Source organism: Sebastes umbrosus, chromosome 9 (assembly GCF_015220745.1).
Source record: "Sebastes umbrosus isolate fSebUmb1 chromosome 9, fSebUmb1.pri, whole genome shotgun sequence".
In the NCBI taxonomy this organism is placed as follows: Eukaryota; Metazoa; Chordata; class Actinopteri; order Perciformes; family Sebastidae; genus Sebastes; species Sebastes umbrosus.
In genome coordinates, this window is record NC_051277.1 from 16121529 (window position 1) to 16145339 (window position 23811).

Sequence of the window (23811 nt, forward strand, 5' to 3'; positions counted from 1 at the left end):
TTCAATGCCACGAGAGTTGACAGAAATTCATGCCGTCTCCTTTTTTTCAGCAGTGATGTATTATAGCAAAAAAATAAAACTGAAATTAATTTACGTTCATTTTAATTTTTAGTATTTTTTACCCAGCCAATATAGTTTCAGTTTAGTTTTTCTTAAAGGATGTAGTTTTTATTTAGTTTCAGTTGACTAAAAATATTTTTCACTGCTTATTTCCGTGTCAGTTTACTATAATAACCCTGCTTTAGACAAAATCTACAAAGCCATACGGCTGTTTTACAGAGATGAAAACCACAATAACATGCTCACATGCCTGTGTGAACATCCATGTCTAAAAATAGAGGTCAGTGGTGACATGTTCACCTGTGTGTGCTCAGCCATGCTGGATGAGATTAGACATGCAGGACAACATTGAGGTGATGTGTTGTAAGATAAACAAAATCATTATCACGGAGCTGCTTGTCGTATATCCCTCCCTCTCCATCTCTCTCTCTCTCTGTCACTTAATGAATAGCTGACCTGGGAACCTCCAAAAGAATCCAATTTATGTTACAACAAAGGCTCCAAATATGACAAGGGATTGAGGGCGGATAGATTGAGAGAGAGAGACGGGGAAGAAGAGAAAGCATGTAGAGCAATGGGGATTACTGTTGGAGGGAATGAAGCAAGAAAAAATAAAGACAAACGAAAGAGGCCTGAAATACATGACAGAAAAACACAAGATATTCCTGAATTCATGAAGGATATACATACATACATACACACTGACGACAGGAAGGATAGCTGTGACAAAGCAGGCAACAGGAGGAGTGTTTACCTGTGATGATGAAGGGGAGGAAGAGAAGGAGAGAGAGAGGTCGATGAGTTACAGGTAGATAACGTGAGAGAGGTAAAGTTCAGGAGGTATAGAGTGTCACCTAAAGGACCGAGAGATAGCGAGCGGGGGCAGAGGTGCAGGAACTCAATCCCAGAGCCAAGACGACAGCTGAAGATAAAAACCTCCTCACCTGAAGGCACCAAGAGAGAGATATGGAGAGGAGCGTGAGGAAACACTGAGGCGAACGACTGGAGGAAATACTAGCACAGAGAGGAGGAAGGAGATGAACATTTGAGTTATTATTTCCTCCTTAAATCATTTCACTCATTCGCTTTTATTTATTTTTACCTGGAACAAAGAAAAGCCTTCTACTCCATCAACTGAGCTGCATTTTTAACCATTTTTTTGAATTTTCTGATCTGTTTTTTAGCTGATTTTGTGGGGAATTTTAGTGCATAAACTGAAAAACAAACAAACAAAACAACAAGAGAGACTGCAGAAGCAGAGAAGAGGCAAGAGAGCGGGTGAGGGAGGGGGAGGTAGAGTGAGGGAGGAAGAGAGAGAGTGTGTGTGTGTGTGTGTGCCTGTGAGCCTGTGACACCGAGATGTTCATGATCATTCGAGAGACGCCGGCTGGAGGAGGCGGTTCTGGAGGGATGAGCGCGCCACAAGAGAGGAGTGCAAAACAGGTGCGTCTCTATATATGTATATATACAGTATGTAGTGTATGTGTGTGTTTACAGTGTTAATGTGTGTAATCTTCTCTGTCAAGCTGTCCTCTCTTTATAAACACATCTGACACTTTTCTGTGTGCAAATGTGCAAATGTGTGCAGAAAAATACATTTAATTTTGCACAAATGTATGATTGTGTTCCACTAAATTCAATTCCAAGATATGGTAACTTAAAGATATTGAAGTGTAATTGATGAATGATTGCTGTCTAGAGAAAATTCTTCATGTCTAACCCTCTAAAAAATCATTTAATTATCTAAAACATGAGATAAATATTATACAAAGCTTAAAATAATGCTGTATTTCTGTAATGTATTTCATGGAAAGTTGACATGTTGGTGAAACATGATTAGAATAACACGGTGCGGTGTTTTTTGCATGTTCATAGCTAAATAAAGTAAAGCAATTGTATTTATATAGCACCTTTCTAGAGCAGACGTAACAAAGTGCTTCACAACAACAGACATCAGGACAAATCCAGTGTTTATGTCAAGACACTGGAGCTACTCATCACCATATTTTGCATCCATGCACACTGCTAAATATGTGAAAAACAAGTCTTGATGTTACCATGATGAGTGTGAGTTTGAACATTGTTAGTCTGAACAAGGGCTGCAACTAAAGATTATATTCATTGTTGATTAATCTGTTGATTATTTTCTTGATTAATTGATGAGTTGTTTGGTCTATAAAATGTCAGAAAATGGTGAAATAGGTTGATCAGTGTTCCCTAAAGCCCAAGATGACGTCCTCAAATGTCTTGTTTTGTCCACAACTCAAATATATTCAGTTTACTGTCATAGAGGAGGAAAGAAACCAGAAAATATTCACATTTAAGAAGCTGGAATCAGAGAATTTTCTTTCTTTAAAAAAATACTCAAACTGATTATTTGATTACCAAATAGTTGGCAATTAGTTTAATAGTTGACAACTAATCAATTAATTGATTCATTGTTGCAGCTCTGCTATATGAAAAATTCAGTGTTTATATCAAGACACTGGAAATATACGCGTCACCATTTTTGCATCCATGCACACTGCTAAATATGTGAAAAACAAGTTGTGTGCATGAGTCTTGATGTTACCATGATGTGTGTGAGTTTGAACACAGATTTCATTAGTTGACCTCTGACCCCCTCCCCCGATCCCCTCCAGGTTCAGGCCGCCATCAAGAAGAAGCTGGAGAAGCAAAAGAGGCAAAACAGCGGGCAGGGAGGAGACGTTCAAACCGCTGCACTTCCTCCTCGCCACCGGAAACCCAGTCAGGTCCCCAAGACGCCGATGGCGGCGGCCGCTGAGCCGAACAGAGAGCTGCTGGAGGAGGAGCTGGAGGAGATGATGGAGGGACAACGGGGGAGAGAGAGGGAGAAAGAAGAAGAGAGGGAGCCAGTCGACCTGCTGCCCATCGTGGACTCAGTGTTTGGACAGGTAGGACCCGTCTGCTTCAGCGTGTGACTCACTTTTGCCACTCAGTCTCTCGTGTCATGTGCTGCATCAAGTTCTCCGGCTGATTGAATGTCTCGCCACCAGCTTGATTGCAACATTAAGCCTCCAATTGAAATTTAAAGCCCGGCCGTGCTCCAGTTTTTCTAAATAGCCGTCTCTCTCACACCCATTATAAAAGGCATAAAGCTGCAACACAAACATCAACCGTTCTTGTTAACCCCAAATCCTCGTGGAAATGGCGGGAGCAGCAAAGCCCGCCCTCGGGTTACAGCTAAGGATGGAGATAGCGTGTGTTTGAGAGGATTTAAACTCCAATACTTCGGGAAACATTGCGAAAGAGTAATCCGCAACAGATACGGCCATAGTCAGAGAGAGATCTGATGAACGGCCAGTATCGCATCACATCCCATCATGGTAAGCAGTGACACATGACACGGCACGGCAGGCCACGCCGTTACAGCAGCTGCCAGCCCGCGGTCAGACATGTAGGATCATGGTGTGAGAAAGTGTTGTGTGTATGAGACTAAAATCAAAAGAGATTAAAACCAAAGTTAAAGCCCCACTTCCTTCCTGTTTCTGACCTCAGCTGGTGAGTCACTCTATAGAAAGAGTCCACCGGATCACGTCAGCACACTCTGCAGGGAGGTGATGATGAGGAGTGTGGCTGAGGTTAGAAACAGGAAATCAATATAAAAAACAAAAGTGATGTCAGCCGTGATGCAAGTGAGCCAGAATTAGAGAAGCCGACTGAGTGAGTGGGAGAGAGGAGCAAGCTGGCAAAGTCTGAGGAGAAGAGATGATTTATCTTTTGCTTTTGAGGTCCCTGAATCTCCCTTTGACAACCGATGCATTATCATTATTATCATTATTATTATTATTATTATTATTATAGGAGAAGCGTGTGTGTAACAGGCAGCAGGTCGTAGACAGAGAGACCCTCAGCCCCCACTTACTGAACTGAAATCAAACAGACGGAGCTTAAAGAGGCACAAACTCATCATCTTCCATAAATCACGCTCAGTTACACACATTATAATCAAACAAGTAACACTTTAACGGGTCTGTAATTATTTGGCTTCACCAAGACAACTGTTTCAAATCTGACATGCTTTAACCCTTTAAAAGCGGGCCCTTTCAGGGCTTCGCGTCGGGTGCTGCATCGCTCTGTCAGGGTTTATTTCACAACAACGACCGGCTCGCTGTACATTATCCCTTACTTGTACACATTTATGCATCAGTACTGATAATCTAATAATCTAACATATAATAATTAGGGCTGTCAATCGATTAAAATATTTAATTGTGATTAATCGCACATTTTCTATCTGTTCAAAATGTACCTTAAAGGGAGATTTAATACTCTTAACAACATGGGAGTGGGCAAATATGCTGCTTTATGCAAACGTATGTATATATTTATTATTGGAAATCAATTGGCAACAGGAAACAATGACAAATATTGTCCAGAAACCCTCACAGGTACTGTATTTAAAATAAAAAATATGCTCAAATCATAACATGGCAAACTGCAGCCCAACAGGCAACAACAGCTGTCAGTGTGTCAGTGTGTTGACTTGACTATGACTTGCTCCAAACTGCATGTGATTATCATAAAGTGGGCATGTCTGTAAAGGGGAGACTCGTGGGTACCCATAGAACCCATTTTCATTCACATATCTTGAGGTCAGAGGTCAAGGGACCCCTTTGAAAATGGCCATTCCTCCCCAAAATTTAGCCTAAGGGTTATTTAGCCTCCTTCGCGACAAGCTAGTATGACATGGTTGGCACCAATGGATTCTTGAAGTTTTTTAGTTTCATATGATACCAGTATCTTCACTCTAGCTGTAAAACTGAGCCCGCTATGATCTCCAAAAGAAGTCGGATTTTGAATAGGTTAATCAAAAATGTAGTTGCGTTAATGCATTAAAGACATAAGTGGCGTTAAAACTAATTTGCGTTAACGCGTTATTATCGCGTTAACTTTGACAGCCCTAATAATAATAACATATCATGAACGTACCTCTGTACTTTTACCTGAGTAAGAGTTTGAATGCAGGACTTTAACTTGTAATGGAGTATTTCTATGCCGCTGTATTTCTACTTTTACTTAAGTAGAAAGATCTGAATACTTCTTCCATCTCCTCCTTCCCTCCTCATGCTCAGTCTATTCTGTCTCTTCTAGTCTTTCTGACTGACAGCTCTCGTTACGAGACACCAGCTGATGCACATCTGACACCAGATCAGTACTTGATATGTCTACCTGCTCACACACACACACACACACCCACACACACACACACACACACATTCGTGACAGAGACAGGAGAGCTGAGTCCAAAAGAAAGGACAGAGTCACATTACACGAGTACTGCCCATCACACACACACACACACACCGACACACACCGACACACACCGACACACACACACACACACAATGCACGGTTAGTGTCACAAGTGTGTGGTGCTAAAATTAACTTAATTTATTAGTCATTCAATGCCGATACCTGGAGACAATTCAGAAGTAATCAAAACAGAAACCCAGTAACATAAATAAGCCAACACACACACACACACACACACACACACACACACACGGACCAACATCATCTCATTGGCGTGATTAACTGGAACCATCACCAGTAAGGGAGAATCAGCCTGGTAATTAATCAGGCTTAATGGTATTGGTTGTGTCGTGGGTTATTAATGCAGCCGCTGGTGTCAGTTCTGTTACATCATGAAGGAACTCACTGAAAGACAAAGTTAATTAGGTTGATGAAGTTATATTGTTGTAGTTTACCAGTTGGATTCGTACTAATAGAAATGCTGTGCTGTTAATAGGTGGTGTATTCTGTGATAATATGATCAGATTGATTGATTGATGGAGTATTTTAGTTTGTAGTTGGACTAAAACTTTAACTAAAAGTTAAAATATTGGGTGATATGGCCAAAATCTTCCATCCAGATACAGGTCATTTCATATCTTGATAACGATATACACATCACGATATAGCATGTTTCCTGGTAAGTCAAAAATAAATAGTCCATAACCACCTGGTAGAGCCATATTTTAAATTCCTTTGTGACTTAAATACTTGGCAAATGAGAAGTACTGTGTATTATTTTCAAGGTTAATTAAGAACTTTTGTGCAAAATGAACATTAACAGTTTCAAGTAAAATTGTAGAGAGTAAATAAATACATATTTCCATATATAAACCGTTTGTTAATCACATTGAACTGAGTGATAATATAGATAGATGGATAGACAGATAGACAGATAGACAGATAGATAGATATATAGATAGATGTACTTGATTGATCCCAAATTGGGAAATTATTGAAACACATGAAAAACAAAATAAAGTGACAAAAAGACGAAAAATCAAAACACACACCGGGAGCTGCTGCAACAGGCTGCCGCCGAGCACGGCACCATCTTGGACATAAAGTGTGATGTAAAAACAAAACTGCAAACTTCAAATGATATTCCCTCAAATATATTGACATCAGATTTCATGAGTTAGTATGTACTCATTATTATCAATTTAGATGACGCAATTGTGGATCACAATGTCTTGATATATGATTACATCGCGATACGATTCCATTGAAAGACGATAAACGTCAAAAGCCTCACGTTGAGGTGTCAAAGATGTGGTGATGAGATACGCACTCGTGAGTAAGACGATGCAGGAAGTATATCCTAATCATTAAAAAGTTAATAAGTTAATTGATGGTTAGCATTTGAGCCTTTTTCCCACCGCGATATCTACTTCTTTTGGTCTGACCTTGTGTGTTACTTTATACTTCAGATGTCACATTTGAAATTCAGATGTGGGGAGCTCCATTACATAAGACAGTATTTCTGTTTCATACATGATAAATAATTACACATGCTCATGTGGCTTTAGTATTGAAAATATTCACATGTATTTAAATCAGCTTTTGCTTTGTTTTAAAAAATCTGACTTTTTCTGGAGGAGTTTGAAGGTGGACAATATGATTTAATTGATGCTAAAGTATGTTATCAGGGTTTGTTTGCATTGGTCCGCATACTTTATTTCTCCTTCTTTTGTTCTTCTTCTTATGTGAAACTATGTCCATCAAGATCTAAAAAGAGTTTGTGGATCTGCTTTATTGACAGAAAACCGACTTGTCAGCATCACTAGCAGCAAAACATATTGTTGTTGCAGTCTGGGATACAAATGTCATTTTGATCTGTTACATGAGGATCAGATTATTATGAGGATCAGATACTCATATGTCTGTACGGTCTGTTTCTACTTAAGAACCTTTTCCTGGTAAAGTTTTCATTTACAGTGGGCATTACTCTTAAGCTGCACATCACTCGGTGACGGCTCAATCTGCCAGGAGGTTCTGCTAAAAATAGAGGTTGTTTTTATTATTACTGTCTCAAGTCTTCATGGCAGCAGCTGTCAGATAAAACTCAGCTATCAGAGCTGACTGTCCTACAGCGGTGTCTAGTGACGACGGCTGGTGATTACAACAGAACAGAAAGAGACGTCACCTTTATGTTTCATCTGATGAAGGTTAGAATAGTTTCCCTTGTGCATTTATAAAGAACAGATGTGTTTTATTGTGTAATTGATTAATTGTGAACAAAAACACTGAATTGCTAAGGTCATCAAAAACTTAACGGTATATAATTAAATAGATTTTTTATAGAAACACTTTTATTTCACCAACAATAAGACTCCTCTGAACGTTTTAATAAAGACTAAAGTAGCATTTTGTCGATCACTGAAGTCATTTTCTAACAACATTAAACCAATAACAATAATGCTACCCAGCAAATATACATTTTAATTTTCTCACTGTTTCTGTACATTATAGCAGAGGTTATCAACCTTTTGTAACTTAAGGCCCACTTGTGATTGTTAAAAAAAATTCCGAGCACCACCTTCCCAAATACATAAGAATAAAAACATAACATGACAAAAAAAAAGAAAAAGAAAATATAAACAGGGCTGTAAATATGTTATGTCTCCATCAGCTATAGGGCTGTTGTATTGGCAAGAATCTGGCAATACGATATGTATCATGATACAGGGGTAACGATTCAATATCGTAAGTAAGGCGATATATTGCGATTTTTCAAGTTTAATTTTAGGAAAACTGTCACAGTATAAAGAACACACCAGAAACAAACCATTTTTGTATAGGCTAAAATAACAAATTTTTACTGCATGCAAATAAACTGTGCATTTTTTTTGCCCAAAACTGCATGTGATTATCATAAAGTGGGCATGTCTGTAAAGGGGAGACTCGTAGGTACCCATAGAACCCATTTTCATTCACATATCTTGAGGTCAGAGGTCGAGGGAACCCTTTGAAAATGGCCATGCCAGTTTTTCCTCATCAAAATTTAGCGTAACTTTGGAGCGTTATTTAACCTCTTTTTCGACAAGCTAGTATGACACTGTACCAACGGATTCCTTAGGTTTTATAGGTTCATATGATGCCGTCAGATTTTTAAGAGGTTAATAAAAATCAATACAGCGTTTTGGAGAATCGATACAGTATTGCACAACATAATATCCCGATACTCATGTGTATCGATATTTTCTTACACCCCTAGTCAGCTATGATGACAAAAATATATTATGAATCCAAAATAAATAAATCAATATTTCCTCACCACACTCTTTGGAGCTTTTTTTTTTTTTTTTAGGTTTGTCGCCCACATCACTTTTTCGCTTTTTAAATTACCAAACATTTTTATTTTCAATTTAATCGAACCATTTAGCAGTACCTCCGCGACCCACTATAGATGGCGCTCTGAGGTCCACTGGTTAAAAATAACTGCATTATTGTATATACTAGATTACTATTTCGTATAAAAAAGTGTGTTTGAATTTTGGAGAAAAGAACATTTGAGGCTAAAATTTGATATCTAATGGGTAAAACTGACTCCTCCGTGTGCCACACACACATACATGCAGAAACACACACGAGCTGTGCTCTCCATATGGATGCACTATAGTAAGCAGCATGCCAAATCTGCTTTTGGAGAGATTTGTTGCCAGATGCTTTGTACGAGCTCAGCTGACCACTTAGCATTGCACTCATAACCCTCGACTTGTGATTTTAATGCGGTCATCGTTTTAGAGAACGGACCTCGAGCCGTTACTTCCTGCCAAGTGAGCGAGATAACTGTGGGGTCTCACGAGTCGTCATTAGCTGAAGTGTCACAGCGCATTATTTTAAAAGTTGTAAAAGTAGCATGAATTGAGCTGTGAAGCTTTTCTAATTCTTCATGGAAAACACTGGAAAGTCACAGCTCAGAGGTGAACTCAAAACTTTTCAGGGATTATGAAACTACGACAGTTTGACTCGCTGATTTTAGAGTTACATTTCTCATTCAGTAGAGCGTGTGAGCTCCCGATTGATCAAAATAATTCACAAAGAAAATCAATCCCCTCTGTTCTAGTTTTTAATAATATACATCTATTATTGATTTTTCCTACTTTTCCACCGTGGGCTGCACAGACAAATCGTTATTAAAAGGTTCCCTATGTAAAGATATAGAGTGGTAATGTCTACCTGAGCAGAGAGTGAAGTCACTCTTCCCTCTCCATCTAAGTTTCTCCGTCGTCATGTTGAGAGCCGTGTGGAAGCAATAGAAATGCTCCCAATATTGCATTTAGCACCTTTAACTTGTGTCATTTAGCATCTACCACCATTTTTATGGGGTTTGTGATTTGTATTAGTGCACATTTCATAATTAAAGGTGCTAAATGCGATATTGGGAGCAGGTAGACATTACTCCTCTATATCTTTACATAACAAATAGTTTGCTGCTATATTAATGCTCTGGTTATCGTATAGAGCACCTTTAATTTTTGCTTTATCCAAGCGTTTGATTTTGTTGAGCGTCCATTGTTTTGTGTTCAAAATTGATGCACCAGTTTACTTGTTTATATATGTGTACTTTTAACTATACATAAATACACCTTTATACTGTGTCTAATGTTTAAGAAAGAAAAGGCAAAATATTGTCATTTATGTTGCAGCAAATAAAGAGGAAATCATGGTTTTGATATTAGTTTTTATTCAATATTAGAAATCTATCCTTGACCATATGCTGATTTTCACTAAAAGGCTAAAGCCGCTGCAATAACTTTATTTCAATCAATTAAGAAGATTCAGTTTTGGTTCAGACCCAAATATACACTCTTTTTATTGTTTCTTTCTATTCCATCTCTTTACTGTATCCCTTTCTCCTCTTTCGTTTCATCACGCCATCTTCCTCTTTAATCTCAAATGGGATGGATTAATCTCTCTCTCTCCGTTTATTTCCTCGTAATTCTCCCTCTAAAACTCCTGGTACTGTAGATGAAGTCATTTGAATGCTGGTGCAACATTTGAACTAGGAAGCGAGGGAGAGGGAGGAGAGAGAGCAGCTGAGGAAGGAGGAAAGAGAGAGTGAAAGAGAGAGAGAGAAAGAGAGGGGGGGATTATAAAAGGTTGATCAGTGGGAAGAGAAGGAGATGCTATGATGCTGCTGCTGCAAAGAGACACACGAGTAGAGAGCTCAGTTTGGTTTGGTTTTTGTTTGGTGACATTGTTTTGATTTTGGATCATATAGAGAGATGGGTGGAATCATTCAGGATTGCTCATTTATGGATTAGAGCTCTTTATTTAGTTTCATCTCTGTGGCGTCAGATGTGACGAGACTGATAACCAGTATGGGACACAAGTTTCCACCAAAGTCAGAGCTTGAGCCGGAGTTGGACCTCTGAGAAGTCCAAAGAGAGAGAAGAGTTAAAACAGGCAAATAATAATAATACAAATTCTGGTCAGCTGTTGACGGTGTGGTAATGGGCAACTGCACCAAGCCGAAAGACAAAATGAAGAAGGTAAGAGCACTTTGTCTCTTGGACTTGCTAACTGATGCTTTTACTATTTTGCATCTAAATTTATAAGTTCTGTGATTGATTATAAACTAGGGCTGGCAATCGATTAAAATATTGAATCGCGATTAATTGCATGATTGTCCATAGTTTAACACGATTAATCGCACATTTTTTTATCTGTTCAAAATGTACTTTAAAAGGAGATTTGTCAAGTATTTAATACTCTTATCAACATGGGAGTGGACAAATATGCTTGCTTTATGCAAATGTATGTATATATTTATTATTGGAAATCAATTAAAAACATAAAACAATGACAAATATTGTCCAGAAACCCTCACAGGTACTGCACAAACTGCAGCCCATCAGGCAACAACAGCTGTCAGTGTGTCAGTGTGCTGACTTGACTATGACTTGCCTCAAACTGCATGTGATTATCATAAAGTGGGCATGTCTGTAAAGGGGAGACTCGTGGGTACCAATAGAACCCATTTACATTCACATATCTTGAGGTCAGAGGAAAATGGCCATGCCAGTTTTTCCTCACCAAAATTTAGCGTAAGTTAGGAGCGTTATTTATCCTCCTTTGCAACAAGCTAGTATGACATGGTTGGTACCAAAGGATTTCTTAGGTTTTTAGTTTCATTATCTTCACTCTCTCTAAAAACTGAGCCCGCTACAACCTAAAAAAGCACAAGTTGAGTTAGTGCATTAAAGAAATTAGTAGCGTTAAAACGAATTTGCGTTATTATGGCGTTAACTTTGACAGCCCTAGTTATAAAACATCTCAGCAACTTTGAGCAAAGAAGTTTATTCTTGTTATTTGGGAAAAGCATATGTAACAAAAATAATATAAGTTCAAAAGACAACTTCCTAGCCTTTGAAACTTCTTTCACAACATGCATTAATTATTTGATCCCTGGAAAATAGTTTAAATAATTGTAAAACATTTTTTAAATGGAGGATCGCAGCACTGATTGTTTCAAACTGACGAATACAAAATGTTTCCCTCGATGGTAGTTACAAGAAAACTCACTACATTATTCAAAACGTGAGTGGATTGCCTTAAAATAATGAGCAGCTTATGTAATCAAGGCTCAGAGTGCGTGACTAAAAAAGCAGTGGGTCTTAACCTTGTTCCTTGAAATGTATGATTATAATTTTTGAGTGTAAAACAGTATATGAGTGGTGGAGTAACATCGTGGTCTGCCTCTAACGGGGTAAAGGATGGGCCCCTCGGGGGTAAGGTGAGGGCAGTGGGCCAGGAGGGAGAGGAGGATGAGGACGACGCGGAGGATAAGCCGTATGACGATCCCTTCTCTACGCTGATGAAGAACTGCAACATGCTGCACAACATCGTGGGCCCGGCCTGCATCTTCCTTAAACAGGGCTTTTCACAGACGCTCGTATGTAACACATGTGGTCCTCACACACACAAACCCCCCGGTGCAACTTTTTCCACTCGTGCTGATTCATTTTCATCCCCGCATCGTGGCTGAACCCTCCTGCTCTCCACCACACCAGCTGTGCTGTGTCATCCCATCACCGGTCCGGGTCAGACCATCAAATCTGCTAGCGCTGCCGCACGTGCTCAGAGGGGTCGATCATTCAGTTCCATGGAAAATCATTGACTGGAGCTTACTCTAAAACGCGATGAGGCCCAGGATGATGTGGAGCTCAAGGCTGAATTTCCAACTAAGCAAAGTGGGCGACAGGAAAGCCCCCTGGATGCTCCGTGTTCACTGCATTTAGCTTGTTCTAATTTGATTAATCACTATTCATTTAGTAAAACTGTATGCACCAATAGCAAGCACAACTTAAACTGAAATAATGAAGACCTTTAAGGGACATATCACGCTCATTTTCAGGTTCATACTTGTATTTTGGGTTTCTACTAGAACAAATTTACATGCTTTAATGTTAAAACTTGAATTACCACCTTGCGGTTGTACGCCTCCGCCAACCAGTTAAGTTGCAGTTTACATCCATGTCCGTCCAAACTGTCATCACTTCATCATTTCATCCTCTTAGACATTTGTGTGAAATTGTCATAATTAGCAAAGTTATGGCCAAAAATGTGTTTTGTGAGGTCAGAGTGAGCTTTGACTATCAAAATCTTATCAGTTCATCCTTGAGTCCAGGTGGACGTTTGTGCCACATTTGAGGAAATTCACTCAAGGAATTCCTGAGATATCGCGTTCACGAGAATGGTACGGACATACGGATGGACAACCAGAAAATCTAATGCCTCTAGCTGTCACCGGGGCAGAGGCATAAAAACACATGATTTTTCTCATACCGTCTGTCTGAATATACCTGTATTCACTCTGAAACTCTTCGTTTTAGTGCCTGGCTCTTTAAAGCCCCCCCCTGCATCTTGCAAAGGTAGTTCTCAAGCCGTTTTCGGATCAAGGCAGCCCACAAAAAAACGACTGGGTTGTCTTATTTCACAGTTTGTGGACACGAGAACCGATACTTCGGTACCAAGTCGATGCCAAAATTCTGAAAACATGACGGTATTCGTTTTGGGATGCAGTAAACTCTCTGTGGACGCATCCTAGTTTTTCCCTGATAATGCTACATTGTGATCAACAAATCTGTGTTCAAATCGACAGGACGAGAGCTAGTTAACGTGAGCTGTTATCTCCGTGCAGAACCGTGCTGCCCACCGGCTGCTATCAGCTAAAGTTAACTAGCTCTAACTGTCTAAGTGTTCACTAGTGTAACACTATGATGTGTTCAGGTCCTATTCAGTAAAAATGAGGTAAATTCTAACGTCACAATGATGTGTTCAAATGTAATCTTGTAAAATATAGTTTTTGGTGAGGAACTTGAATGAATCTGGTTGTTTTTACTATTTCACAGCAATAGAAAATAGATAATAGAGAGGGAATTATGACCTGTTTAATTTCCTAACCAGAAACAGTATGCAAACGGTAATGAAGAAGTGGATGTTGAAGTACATGGGATTCATTGTTTCACTTTTGTTTTTCACCGTGGCATCGAATTGGTTTCGAGAAACGTGCAAAATTTCACTGCCGTTGGTATTGACTACTAAATTTCTGGTATCGTGACTTCCCTACTCCAGATACCCAAATGTAAACAAGCACTGATATGTCCCCTTTATGTCCCAGTCTAGTTTGAATACCTTTACTATTTTTTTCTGTTACTTCTGTGGTAATTTTGTTTGATACGCTTGTATGACCCACGGTAAAGTCCCTTGTTGTAAAGTTAGAGGATGTCTACTCATATTGTAATTTGACATTGTGCATTTAGTTTGTTGTGTGACGAAATGAGGCAGAGGACAACCAAAGTAAATAAAATGATGCCAGAGGATTTGTCCCATATTGTTTTCTCTCTAAAGCTCTTAGCCGAACTTCCACTGTGTGAGCGTGTGTGCTTTTGTACGTCCGGGACTGCGTGCAAGCTTGAGTGCTATATACATGATATATATGTACTTATGTGTCTGAACAGTGAACATGTGTCCAAGGTACCAACTAAACCAAATCACATAATCTCCAGATGTTTGTGGCCTGGCAACCTGCCACAAATAATTTGGTCACCCTTTGTGATTTATGGTACATGAATTGTATATTATAATGCAGTGTATTGTTTAAATCTAAATATAAGGATTAGTCTCTGTCTTTCATTTGGATATGCACTTGGTTTGTCTATTTAATGCAGCTTACTGATCAAAAAAAAAAAAAAGCACATAACACTGAATCACTTCTATACATTTGCAAATTATGTTTTAGTATAAAATCCTGACTCTAATACATAGATGGGCTCAGATCTGAAGCAGAAATGGAGAGTTTATTATATTTTATACCATCCTCACCGCATAAAGCCAAACTACATTAATCATTTTCGCTTGTTTGTGTATCATTTCTTCCCTGTTCAGTGGTTGTATCTCTGGTTTATGTCTCTACTACGCCCAACAAGCTCTCTATATATTCTCAGCATGAGAAGTATGAAGTCAGATGCTGTAATGAGTTTCTCTTCTTCCTCCAACAGGACAGAGAGCTGAGACCAGAGGAGCTTGATGGTGAGCTGATTTCTGTGTGTTTCTGCTCTACAGCATGTTAATGTGGCAGCTGACTGACAAATATTAACACGCGTCTTCTATTTTGTCTTTTAAATCAGAGCTCCGCGAGGCATTTGTGGAGTTTGATAGGAACAAAAAAGGCTACATCAGTCACAACGACCTGGGGGAGTGTATGAGGACGATGGGATACATGCCGACAGAGATGGAGCTCATCGAACTGAGCCAGCAGATCTGTGAGTCTGAAGAAACATCTGGGGGAACGACCAGAACAGAACAAGAACCCAAAAGATTAAAACAGGAACAGAATAGAAATGAAAAGGAACAAGAACCAGAAAAGAACCAGAAAAGATAAGAGAAAGAAAACCCGGGTGGAATTACAACTTCCATATTGTAGCGACTACTATCAATTAAAAAGCTGCCAAGAGGCTGAAAAAGGCTCTTTATTGTGCAACTCGTTCCAAAAAGTCCAAATGTCCGGATGCGTTTTACTGTTTATTAAATTACAGGAATTACAAACAGTGATTTGTGTAACAATTTAGCCACAAATTCACAGACTGACCGTCAACGGTGCAGCCATATACTCGGTTTTGACCGAGTCTTGCTGCTTCATGCGCCACTGAGCAACTTCCATAGCAATGAATGGGGCCCCGCCCCGCCTCGAACTCTGTATCCAGTTCTCTTTATACATCTACGATCATACCCGCTCTCTCTCTCTCTCCATTTCCTGTCTTTCTCTACAGTGACCATAAAATAAAGGCAGGTATTCTTTGTATGACTTGTGTGTTATAGGTGGAGGTAAAGTGGACTTCGAGGACTTTGTGGAGCTGATGGGACCCAAGATGCTGGCAGAGACAGCAGACATGATTGGAGTCAAAGAACTACGAGATGCATTCAAAGAGGTCAGGATGTACACATAAAGCTGCTCTTTTTTCTCTGCAGACATTTTAACTTGTCAAACACTTGCACATAAACAAATGCTGATGCTTATGAAGAAAAAGGGTTTAAATCTTCAAACGTGCAAAAGAGCAAACTTTAGGCCGTCGTGCATTGAGGAGCAAGCGTGTGAAGTTTTGATAAATATTATATTACGGCTATGACAAGTCCAAATGCCAGCTGTTATTAGTATATTGGGACAACAGGTGGGAGATAATGATGATGATATGAATTTCCAAACATTTCCTAAACCAAAACACAATGAATCCCACACATTGTGTGCATGTTTAAGGAAACTAGAGTTCTCCGATGCCGGCAAATCTATCAAGATTCAAGTTTAGCAAAGAGAGTAAAACAAAATGGAAAGTACAAGATGTTCAGATGTTTGACAAGGAAGAAAACAGAAGCGATGAGAAACATGACGTTTTTGTTCTTGATAATGTTATTTCAATAAATCTAACTTTCCATCTTTTGTTTGTACTGTAGTTTCCCCCGTGGTGTTGCTGCATAAACCACTTATGTGAATTTGATTGTGATGTGATTCTTAGCATCTATCTCTCTCTCTGTGTGCAGTTTGACTCTAATGGTGACGGTCAGATCAGTTTAATCGAGCTCCGTGAAGCCATGAAGAAGCTGATGGGAGAACAGGTGACCAACAGAGAGATCAGCGAGATCCTCCGAGACGTCGACCTCAACGGAGACGGTCTGGTGGACTTTGAGGGTAAAAGAAATTCTGTTTTCATTTATGGGATCTTTTAGACAACTACATTTCTTTCCTCTCACTCCTTTCTCTTGTCTTTTCAGAGTTTGTGCGAATGATGTCTCGCTGACCGGCCCAGCTGCCAACATGTCAGATGGACAGACAGACATTATGCAACTGCTGGATTAGAGAACAGACTACATGGTAGTGAACACCCTTCATCTGCTTGTAAGAGCACACATCTAAAATTGTATTTTTGTATTGAATAATGGAAAAAAGAAAAAAATGCATTGAATGGACCAATAGTAACCAGTCTACAACTAATATGACTATTCACATCTGACCTCCTGGTGCAACACAAGATAAAGCACTTTAATAGCAGTAAACATATCAAAGCTGCTTCATAGACAACATTTATGACTTTGTGATTTTTAGATGTATTTTTATATATCAATGTTTGAGCTTTGAGTGTAAAATCTTGTTTGTAAAACTGTAAAAATCGTATTTTTAATTAAAGAAATGTACAACAATTTAATGGATGGGCAAATTATTCTGACAATACATATACGTGTATATATGTATATAATACAGGGCTGCTTATTATTTGATTAGTTGCCAGAAACATAGAAGAGGCAATTATCTGAACATATAGTCCTACTTGATCATTAAGTAGCCTGCCTTATTTCATGTATTAAATCAGTATTATGGTGTCATATAGTATAGAAATATCATTCATTACAATCAATCAATCTATTTATACATTTTGGAGTTCAAACACATTAGAAATGGTTATGTTTTCTTCTCTCTAGGGTGCAAAACAAACCAAACCAAAATCAAAACTGTGACCCAAAAACCACAATAAAAACTGAACCATGGGCTTGATGAACTGTTGAACATGTAGCCTCGTAGTTCACACACAAAGCTACTTTGACCTCCTCCTCTTATAAATAAGTGTGTTGTTGTACTCACCTGTATAGACGTCATTCTCTGCCCCAGTATAACCAGTCCTTTCAGCCTCCCTTGTCCCACTGCTCCTCCTCCTCAAAGTTTAAACATTTTAAGATGAATGAGATGAGGCTCTGCAGAGGTTAACAGTCACAAACAGCAGAAACTCACACACACACACACACACCTCACAACATTTTAGCATTTAGCCTGTTAGCTACACCCAGCATGCACCTGCTCATGGGGTGTGTTTGATTTGGGTCTCTGAGCTGCTGGTGGGGTGGAGTCGAGCTTGCCAAGGTACAATAATGCTATCCTTAATTATTTATTATATTGCATTTTTGTACTGCATTTATTGCCCTATTTTACTGTACCATGCCACTTGCATTAGTGTCTCATTTTTAATTGAAAATAGAAATGAGGTTGAATATCAGCAGAAATGTAGGTGTGTCCTGTTATTATTTTCAGTTGTGGATGAAGTACTCAGAACTTTTAGTAAGTAAAAGTAGTAATTCCACAATGTAAAAATACTTCAAGTAAAAAAAAAATTATAATAATAATAATAACTTTATTTATATAGCACTTACAAAGTGCTTTACAAAGACATAAAAAGCAGCACAAATTAACAGGTAGTAATGAATAAAAATAGAGTTGATACAGTAAAAGTAAAAGTCCTGCATTAAAAATATTACTTGAGTAAAAGTACAAAAGCATTAGAATCTAAATATACTTAAAGTATCAAAATTAAAAGTTCTTCTTATTATGCAGAATGGCCCACGTCAGAATAATATATATTATTTTATTATAACTATTGTTCTATACATCACATTAATATTGTAGCTGGTTATGCTGTGGAAAATGTTAAACATGTAATTGCTAGGCAGCCTAATGTACAATAATATATCATAATTTATTAGTTGATTTGGATTATTCATACAAAATATAAATCTGTAAAGTAACTAAAGCTGTCAGATAAATGTAGTGCAGTAAAACGTACAATATTTCCCTCTGAGTTTTAGTGGAGTAGAAGTATAAAGTAGCAGAAAATAGAAATACTCAAGTAAAGTACAAGAACCTCAAAATTGTACTTAAATACAGTACTTGAGTAAATGTACTTAGTTACATTACATCACTGGTTATTTTACAGTCCAGCAGGCTCCACACCATTATGTCACTAAGTCACATGATCAGCATCACAGGTCTGAAACTGCCCTGTTGAACTTTCTCTCTTCATCTATACACTTTTTTTTTTTTTTTTTTACAAAGCCTTGGGTGACTTTTTATTTGTGTTTTTTTGTTGTTGTAGCTGACTATGCAAAGCTTTCCAAACCCCCATTCAGCATGACCATGATAGTGTTTACTCACTTTACTAATAACAAAGATATTATCTCACAAAAGAAATGCTGAACACAAATAACATATTGATTCACAATGTTTCCTGAAAAGGTCAAGCATGAAATGATATTTGGTGTTTTGAGCTTCAGAAAATCAGCGATTGATTAATTAATGATAAATCAGAAAGGATTCATCTCACATTTTGAATTCTTTTTATTTATGTTTTGTTCATTAACATTTTCATTCAGGGGAATTTCTTTTTTTCAGTAATAAGTAACAACAACAACATCTTTGAAATCAAGATTTTCCTTTTTATTGAAAACTTGGCCAGGATTCTGTACAGCAGAGAGGGTGTGCAATGCACAGGGGCAAGAAGACGGGGGTCAGGGGGGCTCTAGGGACTCTGTTTCCCATGGTGCATCATACCCTGAGCCGAGAATCAAGTGTGTAAAACAGCAAGAGGTGCCGTGTTCCCTCTTTGGTGTGTCCCAGAGGACTGTTGAGAGGAATGAAGTGAGGGACTAAAAAAAAGGGAGAAAAGGGGGGAAAGCTCAGCCCATAGGGGAGAAAGAGAAAAGTAGAGACAGAGAGGAATGGAGGGTGGTCCAGCTGGTCTGTCCATTGAGGTGTTGTCTCCGATCAGGGACTGATCTAGATCCTCACCCTTCCCCTCACTGCGTCAGATCATAGACCGTTTAAGGTACTGAGGTAAGGCCTCAGACATCTCTCCCCCTTTCCCTCTTCCTCCGCCCCTCTCCCTCACTTCCGCTCTTTCTCTTTCTCTCCTTCCCTGAGCCTCACTTGCTGGCCATGGTGTAGCAGCCCTGTTGGTGCCACTGCATGTCACGGATACGCCTCACGGACTGGAACTGAGGATGACGGGCACCGTACTCGTTGAAGTGCCTGAAGTCGCCCTTCTCCAGCAGGTACTGGCTGCCACGGTATCCGGGGAACTGGTATCCCACCCAGCTGGAGAAAAAGAAGGAGGAAACACGTCAGTACAGGGTTTACTTTAAGTAGATCTTTACGTCATTTGAGTCCCGTCTGTCAACCTCTGCTGTGCACTCACGTTCCGCAGCTGACAATGATGCTGCCGACTCTGTCGGTGAAGCCGTAGGAGAACAGGCTGGGAACGTCGTCATCCATGATCTCCATCTTGCGGCCCTTGAACTCTCCGACCTCGTACAGGCAGATCTTGTGCTTCTCGGGGTCCTGGAGGAGAGACAAACAGGGAGAAACACTAGTTTAGGGGGCAGTCGGAAGCAGGGAAACTTGAGAATATGAAAGCGTGTTTTTATTTTTTACCATTCTGACGGGCCTGAAGGACAGCAGGTAGTCGTTCTTCTGGCAGTTGCTCCAGGAGTCCCAGCGAGGATACTCTCCCTTCTCCAGGATGTACATCTCACCGCAGAAGTTCATCTGCTCGAAGCCCACGAAGCTGCAGATGACACAATATCATGAAGTATCCATGCAAAGTTCAGTGTTTTGAATGTACAGTCTATAGATGTATATTCTTATACTTACGGTCCGCACTCAACGCGCAGAGAGCGCACGCGGTCCATGCCCATCTCACACACATTCATGCACTCGTTGCTGATCTCGATCATGCGACCCTGGAAGTTCTCCTGGTCGAACACGTACATCTGGAGGGGACCGATACACACACAGATGAGTCAGTACAACAACAGTAATGTGATGATAATAATATGATAAACTGAATTATCTTCCAATGTGAGAGCCACCCACCTTGTAGGCCATCATTCCCATCTCAGACTTCTTGCTCTGAGCAGCCTTCCCATCGGTCTGGGAAGAGGTCTTGGACTTATCTCCAGTGGACATGATTGCTGGATGGAAAGAGAGGAAAAAAACACACGTTGATGTTACAAATCTATCCTGTTTTTACTGATAGAGAGATTATAAATGCAAAGATCTGAAAAAAGTATACAGAATAATCTGTGTATTTTGGTGTAATCTATGATTACTTGATGATCTGATTTGTATCTCCACACCTGCAGGTGTACAGGTTGTATGTGTGTGTACCTTACCTGTCTGTGTGTACGATGCCTACGACGAGCCTCACTCAAAGTGTGTGCGGCTCGGAGTCTGCCCCTCCCTTTTATACGCTGGCGCCCATAGGAGAGGGATTATGGGGAGAGAAACAAACCTGCTGAGGTCAGAGACGCGAGACAAAAGAAACCCCCCATCATCAGAGAGGGACGGACAGAGGGGAGGGGACGGACGGAGAAAGAGGAGGACGGACAGAAGCTGAAGGACCAGCCACTAACAGAACTAATGAAATACAAGTTGATCAACTTTTAGAGGGAAATACTGTACCCTAAATGAGGAGTGTCATTGTATACCGGAACACAGTGATATTTAAAAATGAAATATTGATATCATGTTAATAATATACGGCAAATAATCCAGCGCCTCTTAAATCATTTTATATATGCAGTTGTGGTTACAGACTCTCTCTACTCGTATTTTGAGTGTAATTAATTGGCCAATAAAAGAGACAAAACGCATAATAAACAAAGTTAAAGATGAAATTGACTGATTTATTTTTTCTATAGCTATTGCGATAATACCGTTGGTGAATTGTTTTGGCCACAATAATCGTGTACTCAAGATCTGCCCTACTCTAACTCATAGCAATCTTTATTATTCTCCTGTCAACATATCAATCCACTTATTCACAGTAGAACTCTGTATACTTAGACAGGCTTGATTTCATAGTGACGCGGATTATCTGATTGTGTTTTCAAACCTCTGGCTTTCACATAAGGTGGCTGAAGTTAAATGTAATTTAATAGAAATGTTCCAGGCTAAATGTTTCCAGATAATGTCAGAGAGCAACATTCATGTTGGATAAATAAATCTGAATGAAATGCTTCTTCACTTAAGGTTTGAGGTTCCCAAACTTTCCATTTGGAAGTCCCCCACATGGAAGAATAAAACCCACATTTGATCAGAAATACTTGATCCTGGGTGGGGGGATATTGGGATGTTACAGTTGCTATTATATATGAGCATAAAGAAATGTAAGAACATAGAAATAAAGTATGTAACATGTATATTATGCACATAATGCTACTGTATATACTGTAACACAATATGTAGAGAATATAAATAATAATAAAAAAAGAAATATGTACAAATATGGCCATCAATCACATACAACATATAACCACAGTGTAAATGAGTAAATAAAAAATGCTGAGAAGTGGGATCTATTAAGGGTGTTAAATATAAAATATAGTATAGTATAAATAAGAATATTTATTGAAATGTGTAGTATAAATGCAGTATTAATTATAAATAATAATAAATGATGGGGTAGATAGGGTAGGATTTGTTCAACCAAACATAATGTGAGATGATTTTTTTTTTGTATGTTTGGGACGTTACAGTTGCTATTATATATGAGCATAAAGAAATGTAAGAAAATACAAATAAAGGAGTATGTAACATGTAAATTATGCACATAATGCTACAGTATATTTTGTAACACAATATGTAGAGAATACAAATAATAAAAAAAGAAATATGCACAAATATGTGCATCAATCACATACAATATATAACCACAGTGTAAATGAGTAAATAAAAAAAAATGCTGAGAAGTGGGATCTATTAAGGGCATTAAATATAAAATATAGTATAAATAAGAATATGCATTGAAATGCATAGTATAAATGCAGTATTAATTATAAATAATAATAAATGATGGGGTAAATAGGGTAGGATTTGTTCAACCAAACATAATGTGAGATGATTTTTTTTTGTATGTTTGGTGTAATTTTTTCTTTTTTTTAAATTGTCATTTTCTGTAATCAGTTTGTCATTTGGACGATGAGTCCTCGCATTGCAATGCAATACTGTTTCTTTTCTATTTGGACTGTAAAAGGTGTCCTGTCAATGTTTTTTTTTTCAAGAAGAAAGAAATGTAAATATTTCAAAAAAATCTGATTCTTTTTTATAAAGAGAATCTATTTGACAACACGAGGATATTTTGTTTTTGGTATCCATTGACATTATAATGTTCCACTGTTCAATTAGAAAAAAAAAAAGTTGCATTTTTTCCTCCAAAAATGAATCTTAATTGGGTCAGCTTATACAAAGATTGTTTTCACTTTCATCAGAAGTGTTGCATTCAGTGTTGCATTCAGTGGTGCATTCAGTGCACAAACGTGTCTCCACTTTGGGAAACCATTGATCCAAACCTCAACCTGCACCCTTGAAGGCGCACGTCACAAGATGGTTTTGGTGACATTGAGCTTCAATTAACAGCACTAAAATTAAACGTATATTTCATGGCCAGTACTCCCTCAGATATCGTGGTGTACAAATATGGAACACCGAAATACATGTTATCAAGAGCTCGTTATCCTTAGAACATTTTAAAAGGAAAACATCATCACAATTAATTCATGATGTCTAATTATCTTTTGATATGTTTAGATATATTTTCTTTTCTTCTGTACTGTTTTTTGTGTGTATTTCATTGTTTTTATTGGATTGTTTTCCACTGTTTGGTTAGGTTTTTCTGCACATTTTGTGTACTTCTTGTTTGTTGTATTTTTAAAAATTACTTAAGATTTTTCTTCCTTTTTTGTTATAGTTATTTTTTCTCCTGGGGTTGGGGGGAGATCCTTTGTATGAGCCTGTGGCTTCTTGACCTTTGTTCAGTTTTATATATACATGTGCAAATAAGTAGATACAAAATTAAATAAAATTAGTTTTACTCAAAAAATATGCAAGACAAGGTATGAAATATGGATTTTATTGTGGAAATGTCCTGAAATTTCCTGACACATTTCTTGTTTTGTTTTCATTGACTGGATTTTGTGAAGTTTAATATATGTGCAAATAAAAAAATATATATAAAAAAAGTATATTCTCTCTATACATGATTACAGACCCAGCCAGTTAGTCCCCCCTCGGTGCCTCTCTGCTCCGCCGTTAATCCTCCACATTCTCCA

At 38.5% G+C, this 23811-nt stretch overlaps 3 protein-coding genes across 3 annotated transcripts in view; 1 reads left to right on the forward strand and 2 right to left on the reverse strand.

Annotated features, from left to right (window-relative positions):
• LOC119494537 (endonuclease domain-containing 1 protein-like) overlaps window positions 1–17692 on the reverse strand; it is a 38897-nt gene extending 21205 nt beyond the window's left edge. Inside the window, exon 1 of the mRNA XM_037780491.1 lies at window positions 17519–17692. The gene's annotated coding sequence lies outside the window, so the exon portion shown is untranslated. The remainder of the gene's footprint in view (window positions 1–17518) is intronic.
• On the forward strand, window positions 1382–17084 carry LOC119494538 (calcium-binding protein 2-like). The gene is made up of 7 exons (XM_037780492.1): window positions 1382–1503; window positions 2703–2975; window positions 14886–14916; window positions 15015–15149; window positions 15706–15815; window positions 16423–16570; window positions 16654–17084. The coding sequence occupies exons 1-7, from the start codon at window positions 1420–1422 to the stop codon at window positions 16677–16679; spliced, it is 807 nt and encodes a 268-aa protein (XP_037636420.1). The 5' UTR covers window positions 1382–1419; the 3' UTR covers window positions 16680–17084.
• Window positions 17693–19119: 1427 nt separating the features above from the next.
• LOC119494979 (beta-crystallin B1-like) lies at window positions 19120–20937 on the reverse strand. Its single transcript, XM_037781256.1, has 6 exons — window positions 20875–20937; window positions 20576–20673; window positions 20354–20472; window positions 20135–20267; window positions 19899–20041; window positions 19120–19798 (listed from the first exon to the last, which is right to left on the reverse strand). Exons 2-6 carry the CDS (start codon window positions 20666–20668, stop codon window positions 19627–19629), a joined length of 660 nt encoding a protein of 219 aa, XP_037637184.1. The 5' UTR covers window positions 20669–20673; window positions 20875–20937; the 3' UTR covers window positions 19120–19626.
• Between the last annotated feature and the right edge of the window lie 2874 nt (window positions 20938–23811).

What these genes read in the sequence shown, in the direction of transcription:
- LOC119494538 (XM_037780492.1), top strand. Translation starts at nt 1,420, where the DNA reads ATGTTCATGATCATTCGAGAGACGCCGGCTGGAGGAGGCGGTTCTGGA. An exon ending in AAGAGAGGAGTGCAAAACAG is followed by an intron (nt 1,504 to 2,702) that starts GTGCGTCTCTAT and finishes GATCCCCTCCAG; the next exon opens with GTTCAGGCCGCCATCAAGAA. An exon ending in TGGACTCAGTGTTTGGACAG is followed by an intron (nt 2,976 to 14,885) that starts GTAGGACCCGTC and finishes TTCCTCCAACAG; the next exon opens with GACAGAGAGCTGAGACCAGA.
- LOC119494979 (XM_037781256.1), bottom strand. Translation starts at nt 20,668, where the DNA reads ATGTCCACTGGAGATAAGTCCAAGACCTCTTCCCAGACCGATGGGAAG. An exon ending in CTGCGCGTTGAGTGCGGACC is followed by an intron (nt 20,268 to 20,353) that starts GTAAGTATAAGA and finishes TGTCATCTGCAG; the next exon opens with CTTCGTGGGCTTCGAGCAGA. An exon ending in CCTTCAGGCCCGTCAGAATG is followed by an intron (nt 20,042 to 20,134) that starts GTAAAAAATAAA and finishes TCTCTCCTCCAG; the next exon opens with GACCCCGAGAAGCACAAGAT.